Raw genomic sequence first — 15,932 nt, forward strand, 5'->3', positions numbered from 1 at the left:
GCAAAGAATACACTAAAATTTATTTTATTTTACCAGACACAATATAAGAAATTTTTTAGTAAACTAAAGCATGGGATTGTGTCTAGTAAAGAGCTACCATGTCTCCAACCTGCGCGTGCCCATAAAATGGATAAAAATTACGGTACCTAAAGTTTTTCATGATTGACGATTCGAAAGCCTTAACAGGTTACCAATTGAGTTAACCATAAATCCTGGTTCTAGAATTATTGCTCTCATTTTTGAGTTTCACCACAGTATCTCACATGTTTACATGCACGCGTGGGAGCTACAGTATCTCACAGGAGTACACACCTCACATTTTTGTAAATATTTTATTTTATCTTTTCATGTGACAACACTGAAATAGTTACACTTTGTTACAATGTAAAGTAGTGAGTGTACAGCTTGTATAACAGTGCCTCAGGTGTGAATGGGGAGCAGGTGTGTTCAATTTGGTGTTTATCGCTCACTCTCTCATACTGGTTACTGGAAGTTCAACATGACACCTCATGGCAAAGAACTCTCTGAGGAGCTGAAAAGAAAAAGAATTGTTGCTGTACATAAAGATGGCCTAGGCTATAAGTAGATTGCCAAGACCTTGAAACTGAGCTGCAGCACGATGGCCAAGACCATACAGCGGTTTAACAGGACAGGTTCCACTTAGAACAGGCCTCGTCATTGTCGACCAAAGAAGTTGTGTGCACGTGCTCAGCGTCATATCCAGAGGTTGTCTTTGGGAAACATATGAGACATATGAGTGCTACCAGCATTGCTGCAGAGGTTGATGGGGGTGGGGGTCAGCCTGTCAGTGCTCAGACCATACACCACACGCTGCATCAAATTGGTCTGCATGGCTGTCATCCCAGAAGGAAGCCTCTTCTAAAGATGATGCACAAGAAAGCCCGCAGACAGTTTGCTGAAGACAAGCAGACTAAGGACATAGATTAGTGGAACCATGTCCTGTGGTCTGATGAGACCAAGATAAACGTATTTGGTTCAGATGGTGTCAAGCATGTGTGGGGGCAACCAGGTGAGAAGTACAAAGACAAGTGTGTCTTACCTACAGTCAAGCATGGTGGTGGGAGTGTCATGGTCTGGGGCTGCATGAGTGCTGCCGACACTGGGGAGCTACAATTCATTGAGGGAACCATGAATGCCAACATGTACTGTGACATACTGAAGCACAGCATGATCCCCTCCCTTCGGAGACTGGGCTGCAGGGCAGTATTCCAACATGTTAACGACCCCAAACACGCCTCCAAGACGACCACTGCCTTGCTAAAGAAGCTGAGAGTAAAGTTGATGGACTGGCCAAGCATGTCTCCAGTCCTAAACCCTATTGAGCATCTTTGGGGCATCTTCAAATGGAAGGTGGAGGAGCTCAAGGTCTCTAACATCCACCAGCTCCGTGATGTCGTCACGGAGGAGTGGAAGAGGACTCCAGTGGCAACCTGTGAAGCTCTGCTGAACTTCATGCCCAAGAGGGTTAAGGCAGTGCTGGAAAATTAATGGTGGCCACACAAATTATTGACACTTTGGGCCCAATTTTGACATTTTCACTTAGGGGTGTACTCACTTTTGTTGCCAGCAGTGTAGACATTAATGGCTGTGTTGAGTGTTTTTGAGGGAACAGCAAATTTACACTGTTATACAAGCTGAACACTCACTACTTTACATTGTAGCAAAGTGTCATTTTTTTCAGTGTTGTCACGTGAAAAGATATATAATATTTCCAAAAATGTGAGGAGTGTACTCACTTCTGTGAGATACTATATATGGGCTTTTGCATTCGTGTGTGTGCGCCTGGGGTGGGGACGTGTGTGTGTGTTTTTGTTTTTTTTTCACAGATTCATTTTTTTACAGTTTTTATTTCCATTTACTACATTGATTTCACATCAACCATTAATGGCACCCCAAGTGTGACGCATGCACACTGCTCGCATTCCCAAAAAACACAGATATGAATAAAGCCTTGATGTGTTACTGGTTGCTGTATAAAAAAAAAAGTTTCTATTCTCTATGCAGACTCCAGTGATGATGAAGAGGAGAAAAAGGCTCCAGCTAAACCAGCAGTGAAAACGACCCCTTCAAAGCCTGCGGCAAAAGCGGTTCCCGCCACCAAAAAAGACACTAGTTCTTCTGACAGTTCTGGTATGTTGGTATTAAACGAACTCAACAATGACAGAATCATTTTATTTCCTGTATACTTGCCTATTCTGAGCAAAGGAGAAAGATCTTGATTGCTGTATAAGTAATAGCTGCCAACACCACAGGAGGAAAAAAATTTAGGAGCACTAGTCAGGGCTTTAACGACTCGCCCACAATTTTAACGTGGGTGGACGGCATGTACAGTTACTGCCACGTACCTGTACGTTGGCACCTTGTACCAAGAGCGCACGACCATATTCCTCTCCACGCCACCTTCCCCATCCAGTATTCCAGTATATATACCATAGATTGTAGACTCTATAACTTTCTCACAAACCAATCAATATACACTTATTGGGTTTTTTTTTTTTTACCAAAGGCATGTAGCAATTTGGCCTAAAATTTATGTAGAGATTTTTTTACTTTTTTTAATTTTTATTTCTTAATTGGATGTTTTATAGCATAAAGTAATTTAAAAAAAAATCTAACTTTTTGGTCTTTTTTTTTTCCTTTTATATAATGAAAAATAAAAAATCCAGTGGTGATCAAATATCACCAAAAGAAAGCTTTGTGTGAAAAAAAATGATTTAACTTTAATTTGGGTACAGTGTTGCATGACCACGCAATTACCAGTTATGGTAGCACAGTGCTAAATAGCCTGGTAATGAGTGGGGTAAAACCTTCTGGTTGTCAAGTGGTTAACATTAAATGGTATTTGGGCAATAACATGTTAGTCTTGGGATGCAGCTCTGTCATGGGCAGGCCAGTTGATAGTGTTTCAGCCAGGGAAGAATGAGTGAGTGAAGGAGAATCAAAATAGTGAATGCACAAGTAGTCAATAAGAATTTGGACCAGCAGAGGCTCAAGTGGTATTGAGATTGTAGGAGGATGTGGTGGTGGTGTTGCATATCATTCGGTAGTGAATAGATAAGGAATGCAGGCATCAAAACTGACTTAATCTAAACAATATAGCACTGATGACTTTTTTTTTTTTTAGCTTCCAGCAGTGCTTTGTGAAGATCTTGTTTACTTGAGCACAAGTTCACTTTATTTCCTCACCCCACATGCAATGCTAGCTTTAATTGTAACTTTATCATCTGTTTTCTCATTATGACTTTTATTACCCCAGACTCTGACAGTGAGGAGGATTCCACTAAGAAGGCTGCCAATAAGCCTGCTCCAAAACAAGCTGCTGCAACAAAACCGGCACCTGCCAAGCAGATAGAGGCTGGTAAAAAGATGCCAGCTAAAGCGCTGACCCCAAAGTCTACAGGAACAGTAAAAAACAAGATAACTAAACAGAGCAGCAGTTCTGATAGCTCAAGCAGTGAAGAAGAAAAAACAGTTAAAACAGTTAAGTCACCAGCTGCCAAGAAACCGATTCCTGTGAATAAAACAAAAGCCAGTAGCAGCTCTTCATCAGACAGCTCCGATGATGAAGCGAAACCTAAAAAAGCAGCTGTGAAAAATGGAGTCAAGTCCGTCCCAAAGAAAAAAGAAAGTAGTTCTGAAGAGAGCAGCTCCGAAGAAGATGAATCAAAGATATCGACTACCTCAAAGTCCCCAAAAGCAGTTAAACCCGTCACCACTCCCAAGAGTGCAAAGTCCACACCAAACACTTCAGCCAAGAACGCTGAAGAGAGTTCAGAGGAAAGCTCCTCCAGTGAGGAAGAGGAGAAAGAAGTCAAAGTGAATGGTATGTCAGTTTCTTCTCTTCGAAACAGTCTTTAAAGCATTTAGTTACTGTAGTTTTCTATTGTTTGTACACCATTTTGTTTTTGGTGTTTAATTTTTTACTATTATGGCTTAAAGAGAGGCTCCACCTAAAAGGGAAAGTTCTGCTTTAAGTATGCCATTCCTGCTCCTCTTGAAGAATTTGCACTTTTAAGGGGCGATGGTATACCTGCTTCTACTTCCGATCCGACCGTCTTGTCAGAAGTTTGTCTATGAGAAAATAATTTGTATAGAATTTATGGAAATACAGTAAAGGAAATAAGTATTTGATCCCCTGCTTATTTTGAATGTTTGCCCACTCACAAAGAAATGATCAGTATAAAAATCAAATGGTAGGTGTATTATAACACTGAGAGACAGAATAGCAACAAAAATTTCAAAAGAAATGCACGTCTAACAAATTATGCACTGATTTGCATGTTCATGAGGGAAATAAGTATTTGATCCCCTTCACAAAACACGACTTCGTATTTGGTGGCAAATCTCTTGTTGGTGATCACAGAGGTCAGACGTTTCCTGTAGTTGGCCACCAGGTTTGCACACATCTCAGGAGGGATTTTGGCCCACTCCTCTTGGCAGAACCTCTCCAAGTCTTTTAAGGTTTGGTGGTTGACGTTTGGCAACTCGAACTTTCAGCTCCCTCCACAGATTAAGGTCTGAAGACTGGCTAGGCTACTCCAGGACCTTAATGGGCTTCTTGAGCCACTCCTTTGTTGCCTTGGCCTTGTGTTTTGGGTCATTGTCATGCTGTAACACCCATCCACGACTCATTTTCAATGCCCTGGCTGAGGGAAGAAGGTTCTCACCCAAGATTTGATGGTATATTGCCCCGTCCATCGTCCCTTTGATGCAGTGCAGTTGTCCTGTAACCTTAGCAGAAAAACACCCCCAAAGCAGAATGTTTGCACCACCATGTTTGACAGTTGGGATGGTGTTCTTGAGGTCATAGGCAGCATTCCTCCAAACACGGCGAGTTGAGTTGATGCCAAAGCACTCGATTTTGGTCTCATCTGACCACAACACTTTCAACCAGTCCTCCTCTGCATCATTCAGTTGTTCAGTGGCAAACTTCAGACGGGCCTGGACATGTGCTTTCTTGAGCAGAGTGACCTTGCAGGCACTGCAGGATTTCAATCCTTGTCGGCGTAGTGTGTTACCAATTGTTTTCTTGGTGACTGTGGTCCCAGCTGCCTGAAGATCATTGACAAGATTCTCGTGTAGTTCTGGGATGATTCCTCACTGTTCTCACGATCATTGACACTGCACAAGGTGAGATCTTGCATGGTGCATCAGACCTAGGGAGACTGACAGTTGTTTTGTGTTTCTTCCATTTGCGAATGATTGCACCAACTGTTGTCACCTTCTCACCAAGCTGCTTGGCAATAGTTTGGTAGCCCAGTCCAGCCTTGTGTAGGTCTACAATCTTGTCCCTGACATCCTTGGACAGCTCTTTGTTCTTTGCCATGGTGGAGAGATTGGAATCTGATTGTTTGATTGCTCCTGTGGACAGGTGTCTTTTATACAGGTAACAAAATGAGATTAGCAGCACTCCCTTTAAGAGACTGCTTCTAATCTCAGCTTGTTAACCTGTATAAAAGATACCTGATAGCCATAAATCCTACTGAATAATAGGGGATCAAATAGTTATTTCCCTCATTAACATGCAAATCAGAGCATAACTTGTTAGACATGCATTTCTTTTGAATTTTTTGTTGCTATTCTGTCTCTCAGTGTTACAATACACCTACCATTTGATTTTTAGATTGATCATTTCTTTGTGAGTGGGCAAACATTCAAAATCAGCAGGGGATCAAATATTTCCTTCACTGTAGGTGGGGATCTGGAATTAAGGAGATTCCCTATTACATGTCATAAATCAACTGATAATCTGAGTTCTTTTTTTGCGCTAATTTTGAATACAAAATAAAAAGCAATGATATGCAAAAATATATATTAATAAAATCAATGCAAAATGGTAATTAAAATATAATAGGAGATGATCAATAATAATCAAATCAAAATAGCAGTACAGTGATTTAATCAGAGTGGTTACAAATTCAAACTAGCAATATTATCAAATATTAATGAAATAGGACAAACTGTCTATGAATGCACCCCAAAAAACCTAGGGGGGCACAGCTCATCTCGCCTAATTATGATGTTAACACCAGGTGTCATTTTTCTCTACTAAATGATCCCAATTACCTGAAGGGGACAGTATAGGATTAGGAATGATTTAGGGTTTTTCCTAAAACCACCTGTACCCATATCAAGAGTTTACCTCTAACCCTTGGCTTGCAAAAATGCAATACATTTTAGAAGTAGACCGCTCTTTTGACAGAACTGGTTAGACAAACTGGGACCATTGTCACTTAAAATTATGTATTGCCTAAGTGGTTCTGGAGACAAAAACATTCTCCCTATACATCTTACAGACATTCGTCGTGGTCATTTGTACTGAGATTTCTCAGTTATCTTACTGTAGAAAACATAAATGTTGAAAACATAATATCCATAATATATACCAGTATGTATTAATTGTTTAAAACCAATTAATATATATAAATATGGAAGTTGAATATAGGAATAAAAAAACCCAAATTATGTAAGCAAGTATTCACTTCATGCAATAATTAAAATTTTTTGTTATAACATTCCTGTTAAATAATACTAAACACCATATGCAAAGTAAGTTTTAATATGATCTCTTTTCCAGAGGTTCATGGGGGGGGGGGAAAAGGATAAAAAATAATTGTGAATAGTTTTGTCCTGTTAACATCGAGACATGAACCCCTCAATTAAGCTTGCAACTCTGTATCAAGTCCAGTCTTAGGCCAGTGATGGCGAACCTTTTTGAGCTCGAGTGCCCAAACTGCAACACAAAACCAACTTATTTATTTAAAGAGTGCCAATGCTGCAATTAACCACTTGCTGACTGGGCACTTCTACCCCTTTCCTACCCAGGCCAATTTTCAGTTATCAGAGCTGTTGCACTTTGAATGACAATTGCACAGTCATGCAACATTGTACCCATATGAATTTATTTTCACAGAAATAGAGCTTTCTTTTGGTGGTATTTAATTACTACTGGGTGTTTATTTTTTGTACTATAAATGAAAAGAGAAAAAAATTTGAGATTTCTTTGTTTCTAATATAAAATTTTTCTCCTACGCTGATGTGCGTTGATGGGGTGGCACTGATGAGGAGACACTGGAGGGCATGGATGAGGAGGCACTGATAAGCGACACCGACTGCAGGCACGGACGGGTGGCCCTGATAATCAGTGCAGATCTCCCGTCACATCTGCCGGTTATCGGCAGTACTTCACGCTGTGACAGCGTGAAGAAAGTGCAGCCAATAACTGGCAACTGTATTTACATTGTGATCAGCTGTATCGTTGGACACAGCTGATCATGTGGTAAAAGGCTGCACGTGGGTGCGTGCCGCTGGGGTTGCACAGGGGAGCGTGTTCTGGGAGGAGGTCTATGGACACCCTCGAAGAACTAGAAAACCACACTGTAGCCGTCTTTCGGCCATAGTGCGGTTGGATAGCAGTTAACCTCACCTCCCGGCAGTGTTGGTGTGGCGTGGTCCCGGAGCAGTGTGGGAGCCGCTTCTTCTCATCCATTCCCATCCCCGGATATGTCACCCCTGGCGCCAGAGCTGTGTGGAAGCCGCTTCCTCTCGTCCATGCCCACCCTGTTCCTAGAGGCATGTGGGAGATGTAGTTTGATGGGGGGTGCGGTGTGGATGAGATCTGGACGGCCGGTCAGTGTGCGCGGTCCATGTGAGCTCATCTTCCTCTTCTTCCTGGCGTGCCCACTGAGATGGCTCTGCATAGGTTTGCCATCACTGTTTTAGGCTGTCTGGTATAAATATCATCCCCTCCCCCCACATTACAACTTGGGAAAGTATGCTGTAAGAACCTGGGAATATCTGCCGTTAAGGTCTGTGTTCAGAATCCATGTATACCTATAGAATATACAGAACAGGATGGCTTCCAGCATGTCCATGTTATAGTATGTTGATAAGTTCAGGCCTTTCAGTTTAATTCTGTGAGTACGGAATAATTCCAACAGCGTAGGCGATTGGAAGCAGATGTTGTCCTCTACAGGGGTTATAACCCTCCATTATTTCAAAATGAAAAATAAAGTTTTGAGTGCAGCATTCCTAAAACCCTGGTTTACATTACTTCACATTTTCAGGTAATTCTGGAAAAAGAAAAAGGGAAGGTGATCAGGGGCTGACACCAAACAATAAGAAAATTCAAGTGAAAACGCCAAACACGTTCCCTAAGGCTAACAAGAAGGTGAGAAAATGAGACCGAAGAGTGACTACCATCTTGAGTATGGACTGTTGGAGATGAATGTATACGCCTTTATATTAAAGGTTTTATTTTTACCATGTTGCTGTAGACCTTGAATAAAACCCACAATTGTGTACATAGTCTTCATTGTGTTTTTGATGCAGTTATGGGCACCTAAATGTAACTGGAATGAACAACAGTCTGTTTGTTGTAGCTTTGATCTCACATCCAAACCTATACTTTTATAGTTATGAATAGAAGTATACAAAATTAAAACTGATTTTTCAGTTTTGGGGGTGCGGCAGATTTATTAAGTATGGACAGACATCAGCTTGTCCAGTTACTTTGTAGCTCCCTATATCTTTACGTTTTTTTATATAGTAATTTGTCTCCATTCCCATTCTAAAATGCTTCATCAATGTTCCACCTACATTATGGAGAATTTGTGGGGCACCAACCTTTTGGATTTTGTAAACATTCCACTTTTACAGGCAACAAACTACACAGTTAAATATCATTTTATGTGTGGAGTTTGCTTTTAAGACCAGCTGAGCAAAATGACACAACACCTGATTTGTTTTGCTAGTGTGCACTTTTAAATGGGGAAGCAGAAATAGAGCCTGTTCTAAATAGACTGTTAGAGAATGAAACGAGACACGTCACTGGTTGCGATGAACAACTGCAGTTTTGCTTTAAAGGATAAGCTCAGGTAAAGAATGTGTGGTATTTCGGCTTGTAAAGCACTGCATCGATATCAGAAGTTTGCAGGATCCTGCAGACACTCAGTCAGCTGTCTGCTCATACCTCCCATATGGACAGTTACTGAATGGTAGGAAGAATCAATGAACTACAGCACTTCCAGTTCATTGAGAACTACAAACCATTAGCCACAGTGTCCGACAGTACTTGTAGTTCACTCACAGATCTCTGACGCAGCCAAATGAGTAGCCCCCCACGTCTGCACTTTTTATAAATTGTGACAGCGGGTGCGGGGAGAGGATCCCCCGCTCTGTCACAGAGAGGGGGATCTGAGGGAGAGGATGCAGGAGTCAGAACAAAAAATAACCAATCCGCGCAGCGTTTGGGGCAACTAAACCCAATTAAATATCCACATAGATACCAAATACAAATAATTCATCATTAATGTTCATAAATTCCATAAACGTCAGTGACTGTGGAACACATATTGAATCGCCATCCGTGCTTGAACAAACTGGAAACATTTTTTGCTGAACACACTACCTGATGCCTACTCACCTCAAATAAATGACCCCCCAATTTAATGTTTGGTCAGAAATGGCCTTTTGTCCCTCCATGGACCTAGTGAAATAAAAAGTGGAAAATGAGCGCACGGAGGAGAAAAAAGCAGCCTGCATAAAAGGATAACCCTCTGCATCCTCAAAAATATATATAAAATGTATGATGCAGCGCTAGCATCATACGTTTTTATATACCTCCATGGATCTGATTGATCTCTGCTGCCATGTCAAAATCTCCTCCACACCTTCCGTACAGTACACTCTGCTTAACTCCTCCACTCCACCTCATACAAATAGACTTACCATAGTGTCTTGTCCTTTAAATTATTTATTGATCTCTTAAAAGCATGTAAAATTACACTCTCATGTTTGGCAGGTGCCCGAGCACACCGAGTATACAGCGTATTGGCAAATTATGAGAGATCAGCATTGTGCTGTGCCGTCTTTACCGCTACTTCATAACCATAGAACGTTGTGACATTATGCAGAGTCCCGCCCCAATGCGTTTGGTCACAGATCACGGGACTTCCTCGGGGGGCTCAGTAAGCGTGTAGAGGATAGTTTAGAAAAGGCAGAAAAGATTCATCAGGTCCACGGAGGGATAAAAGGCTGTTTCTGACCAAACATTAAATTGTGAGGTCATTCATTTGAGGTGAGCAGGCGTGGTGGTGGTGTGTTCAGCAAAATGTTTTTCCAGTTTGTTCAAGCACGGATGGTGATTCAATGTGTGTTCCACAGTCACTGAAGTTTATGGACTTTGTATATTGATGAATATTTTCTATTTGGTATCTGTGTGGATATTTGGGTTTAGTTGCACCGCGCGCTGCACTGATTTGGTTATTTTATGTAATACATAAAATAAATATGAGCTATGCAAAGGGTGTGTAGCTGCTGGTGGTCTGTAGAATTGTGTACTTTTAGGTTTGAATTTCTTTGATATTCTACACATTCAGAAGTTTTTATTTGAGCGGCTTGCAAGGTAGTATTGTTTTTTTAGGAGATGGAACATGTTACTTGTTCCAAAGGTGGACTTCTCTTTTAAAGCAGGAGTGTCCAAACTATGGCACTCCAGGTGTTGAGGAACTGCAAGTCCCATGAGGCCTTGCAACACTGACATCTACAGGCAAGACACCCAGAACCAGAGGCACGATAGGACTTGTAGTACTTCAACAGCTGAAGGGCCTTAATTTGGACACCCCTGCTTTAAAGGGTACGTAAACCCTAACCATGAACTTTATTTGCTTTTGTTTGATCCTTTGCTATTGAAAGTGCCTTGGAAAAATGCAAAAAATACAGGTTGATTTTGCGAGAAATCCAGCAATCTCCTAACTTCCTGCCCTCTCTACCTGGGCTGTTATTAGCTAGGATTTCTATTCAGTAGACTATAGAACTGCACCTCCTAGGTTATGGATAGGAGGGAGAAGTGATATGTTGTCCTTTCCTGGAGTGACAGTATTGCTGTTCCATAGATACAGTAAAGTGAGTGTTGTCACCATTGGACAGGAAGTCTTACTTGCAGGATTACTAGGTGATAAAAGAACAAAGGCCTGATTTAAAAAAAAAAAAAAATAATAAAAAAATTCAAATACATTTAAGAACTGGTTAAGCTGCAGCACGATATATAGATATAACATCTAATTTTTATTTTTCTGGAGTTTATATACTTGCATTCTCCTCTCCTAAGATTTGACGAGAACCGTTATAACTGTTTTATCCAGAGATTCTTAAACCGCTAAGTACATAATTGTAACTGGCCCTCCAAAGCAAGGAACTGCAGAAGTGAACCAGTGGGCAGTTTTCAAGAGCCCTTTGGATCTAAGGGGTGTATTTATGAAAGAAAATTGCTTAGTAATGTGTCCATTGAAAGTTCATATACATTTTGTGAATGAACAAAAAACATAGGTAAGTTTATTTTAAATTGATAAGTTTGTCCTGTACAGGAAATAGCCCAACATTTCTTTAATAAATATACCCCTAAGTGTTTGGCATACACTACCTACTTGCTGACTTTTCCGCTATATTTCATCCTTTTGTATGTAGTCACCAGATATTTCCCAAAGTCTTTCAAATGAAGAGAAAAGTGAATGTGAACTGCCTGATGACTCTGAAGAAGCTCCTTAAAATGTCTGAGCGTTTTTTTCATATTTTTATATCAGGTTAACACGGAGCAGAATTTAAAGAAAATTCAGAAACCCTGTTGGGCACCTTTTATGGAACACATAGAATAGCCAAAAAACCTTAAAGTGGAACACAAGGGAAAACTTTTTTTTTTTTTTAAATAGGCATAAATCAAATAAGTTGCCTGTTATGACAACTGTCCTATGCCCAGCTCGCTGCTTTTTACTGACCAAATCTTCATTTCATTCATCCCATTTACTTCACTCTTCAGCACTGCGACTGAGAATTTGACGCTAATACAATAAAGGCAGTGACACCCAGTAATTTACTCGCCCTCTCTTCTCCCCTTAATCATTCACACAAAGTCTTGTACTTTCACAGAATTCCAAATGCTCTGTGAATGGACAAGGGGCAATCCTATTGTTTACTTGCCTCTCCTCGTCCTTTCACTCAGTGTTTTGTTTCTGTGAAAAGAATGCAAAGCTTTTTGTGAATGGGTGAGATAGTGAACTTCAGGGTCCCTTTAATGCATGAGAGCCAGAACTCTCAGTAACAGCACTGTAAAAAGAGCTTTGTGTATGTGGTATCAGGGATGAATGAAACTTAAGATTTGTGCAATGAACAGCAGTGTGTCAAACATGGGAGAAGTTCCCATTAGAGGTAACCTATTTAATTCTGCCTTTTAAGTACCAGAAGATAATACATGTTAACAGTAATGTTTACATTGTTTTGTAATAAAGAAAAAATACTGCAAAATTTCAGGGAGATACTAAAGGGAATCTTTTATGAAGCCAGAACATCTGACTCAAAAAAGAAAAAAAACAAAAAAAAAACCTCCCTATAAAAGGTGCAGTGACATCTTGACTGCATAGGTTACATAGCAGGGTATCGGAATACCTTCAGCTTTCCTTTTCTGGAGCTAGCATGCAGCCTTTAGGTCAAGGACTGGCGACTTCCACTAAAAAGTTCTGTGACAGATGCTTATGGCACAATAATTATCAATCTCCTGTCTTTTATATAGTGAACCTTCTACATTACTGCGTGTAAATAAAAACATGCAGGCTTCTCACCATTCCCTGTGGGAAGACCTTATGATGGGCAAGAGATAAATATTGGCAAATGTCCTGTGGGTGGTAATCTTCGTCTAAAAGGACTGCATAGCCCCTCTAGCTGTCTCGCTCTGGAATTTGTTTACATGGTTTTGTGTCTGGATTAGTTACTATTACAAAAAATGGCTTTTTTTTTCCGGCTGGATTAGTTACTATACCTGTACTACTAAAATGAGACTGCATTCTGTTTAAAATGCAGCTTGAATGATTTATTAGTGTTTCTGTATTCTCTTGCAAAGTTTGATATTTATGTAATTAAAAATAACCTTGAAAATGACTATGTATTTCCTGTTTATATTTGGATTTTTCTTTTTGATATGGTATAGGAAGGTCAGAATGTTCCATTCCGAAGAGTAGTGGAAGAGGATGTTGACGTTGACCCTCGAGTTTCTTGTAATTCATTTGAAGCAAAGGTAAAGTACAGTGTGTGTAGCATTTCCAAGCAAGGTGCCTTGTGGCACCAAACCGTTTTGCACCTCACGTATAGCTTGAGCATTGTTATCTGTTATTTAATTTGCTGCATTTTTATATTTGAACATTTAGCCCAACAAGCTGATGGGTCTGTGAATGGTAGAGGCATTTATCATGGCACTAAACGCAAGTTTTTGTTAAAGGAAAAACAAAGCATCATTCACTACAAAGTTTGTATTTTGATTACTGGAAAACATGGCAAGCTGTATAACCTATATGGCTTGAGTGAACTATCGTGACTGGTGGCATATTGTGCTCTTAGGCTTTATTCACACTGGCATTCTTGCGTTTAGTTTTTCAATGTGCAGAAGTCATCTGGGCAGTATAAACTAATTTTATGCCTACCAGATCAGTTTATTTCCTGCCTCATAGACGTTCTTGTTTTGAAGCGGATTTAGACACATTTACATGTGTTTAGCTGCAGTTAGTGTCTGGTCAGACTGTAGTAGAGAGCAAAAGAAAAGAGTGCACCAACCTTGTGCATTACCTCAGAAAACTGTTCATGAATATATTGATAAATTATACTCACAAGAGTAGCTGAAAAAAAGGCATATAACATCCAAAACCAACACAGGGTTATAAGACACATGCGAGTTCCATCTGGAAGGTAAATAAACTCTTGGTCAATCTGATGCATTTCGAAGGAGGGTCCCTTCTTCCTCCGAGCTTAAAAGGTCTACACAAGGGGACCTAGATTGCTGGCAGGAATGATCTGTTTTCAGTATTCCAATAATACTTGGCAGCCTCACTGTTATCAATTTTCTAATTCACAGGAGGCATTCTGCCACTATGTCAGTGTTTCTGTCAGTTTTGCCTTTTGGATGTTATATGCCTTTTTTACTGCTACTCTTGTGAGTATAATTTATCAATAAATTCATGAACAGTCTACTGAGGTAATGCGCAAGGTTGGTGCGCTCTACTACAGTCTGTATTGAGTTCCCCAACTTCGTTTTAGAGCTGCATAACCTTTGACCAGTGTTGGATGAACATTATCATTGTATTCGATTGACCGTCCTCTGGTCTGAGTGCAGGAGGTGGTGGATGTGTGTCTAGTCAGTCAGCTCATAAAATTCTATTTTCTCTAAAAGCAGCTAAACTGACCACGCCTAAATGCAGGTAAACAGTGTGAATGGCAGCATTGAAAAAAATCATTACATGTGTTTATAGGCGCTTAGAAATGTTCTCAAAACACAGGTTTGACAATGCCAGTTTGAATGAGGCCCTATAGATGATGGATGCAGTTTACATTTTGTTCATTTTTGAATCTCCCTCTCCCCCCTCTACAGCATGCCCAATATTTTTATCTTCTTCCTGTAGCAAGAAACCATTCAAGCCTGATGCCCTTGGGCTTATGAAAATAAGCAGCACTTTTTTCTGCCAAAGCAGAACAAAGCCCTTAATGTTACAAAATGCATGCGCATATAGCATATTTGAGTTTAAATGCATTATACTGGCCAAAATATTTATTCTGGCCATTGGAATACATTTTCATATGTGTTTAGGTGCGTGCGTGCGTTTTTGCTCAAAAACTCCTCTCAGAATGCTCCTTTTGGCATGTTTTTTTGTTTTTTTTAATCAGTACATGGCCTCACAAGTGCTCTTTTGACTGAATGGGAACAAATTACTGCAGCCAAAATATTGTGGAAATTCTTCCCAAAATAATGGAAGCAGTTGTAGCTGCAGAGTAGGGGGCAACACTGTATTGATGCCCATGGTTTTTGGAATTGATTAAATATATGAACAAGCTCATTTTAAGTGCGATGGTGAGGTGTCCACTAACTTGGCTGTGTGGTGTATATGTAAGTACGTATCGAAAAAAACGAAACCTTTAGCTTCTAGCTTTGTTTCAGCCCTACAACCCTAAACCCTGACTAAATAAATTTTGATCTTGCAGTATACTTTTTACACCAATTATACATTTTTATTTATTTTTTATATTCCAGAAAGGATCAAAAGGAGACTGGGGCGAGAGAGCCAATAATGTTCTAAAATTCACTAAAGGAAAATCTTTCCGTCATGAAAAGACAAAGAAAAAGCGGGGCAGTTATTGTGGTGGTGCCATTTCTACATCTGTGAACTCCATAAAGTTTGACAGTGAATGAACTATTTTATTTTTATTTTATTTTTTTTTTTCAAACAATGAACTTCTTTCCGGATGGCCATACTTGAGGACTTTTTTTTTTTCTGCAGTTCTCCACTTATAAATGTCAGCATGGAAGTTTACCTGGCCAGGAGTTGTCAGTGACAAAATTGTCATTTTCTGTGCATCTGGAAGAAAAGCAGAACTTGCTTTTTATGTCATTCATGAAAAAATTTGCTTTAGGAAGATGCTTTGTTTTCCTTAGTTTTGCAGAAATTGAGAATAAATCGCCTCATGTTTTTTTACAACTTGATTTTTTTTTTTTTTTTCTAACATTTCATGTTGAGGTTTAAAATTGACAAAATGTAGACGATAACCATCATTAAAGTGGACTTGTCAAAATACAGCTTAAAGTGTTGCTAAACCCACAACAGTAAAATCAGTCTGTATATGAAGTAAAGCATGCTTGTTATACTCGCCATGGAACTTATAGGGTTAATCCTCTGTATTGTGTAAATAGGATGTTTGATCCTGACTTCTCTGATCCTCCCCTTCTTCCACATTCCCCATTTCATCTGCTGATAGAACACAGCCTCAGGAACACTCTGCACATGCTCAGTTTGTTGGGTACTGCTAGAGTTTTATTATTTTTCTTGGGGAGAGTGCATGTGATCAGCACAGGTCCAATCAGCACTGTCAGGACAGAG

General features: G+C 40.0%; 1 protein-coding gene across 1 annotated transcript in view; it reads left to right on the forward strand.

Moving 5' to 3' along the window:
• The window catches only part of NOLC1 (nucleolar and coiled-body phosphoprotein 1), a 38,234-nt gene extending 22,707 nt beyond the window's left edge, over window positions 1-15,527 (forward strand). The window contains exons 11-15 of the mRNA XM_089663635.1: window positions 2,026-2,151; window positions 3,278-3,844; window positions 8,088-8,191; window positions 13,001-13,087; window positions 15,089-15,527. Of these exons, the coding sequence (XP_089519761.1) occupies window positions 2,026-2,151; window positions 3,278-3,844; window positions 8,088-8,191; window positions 13,001-13,087; window positions 15,089-15,247 (1,043 nt within the window). The 3' untranslated portion in view covers window positions 15,248-15,527. The remainder of the gene's footprint in view (window positions 1-2,025; window positions 2,152-3,277; window positions 3,845-8,087; window positions 8,192-13,000; window positions 13,088-15,088) is intronic.
• The last annotated feature ends 405 nt before the right edge of the window (window positions 15,528-15,932 follow it).

The sequence above is a fragment of the Staurois parvus genome, unplaced genomic scaffold (assembly GCF_062004578.1).
Source record: "Staurois parvus isolate SC_StPar_1 unplaced genomic scaffold, SC_StPar_1.0 ptg000043l, whole genome shotgun sequence".
Classification (NCBI taxonomy): domain Eukaryota; kingdom Metazoa; phylum Chordata; class Amphibia; order Anura; family Ranidae; genus Staurois; species Staurois parvus.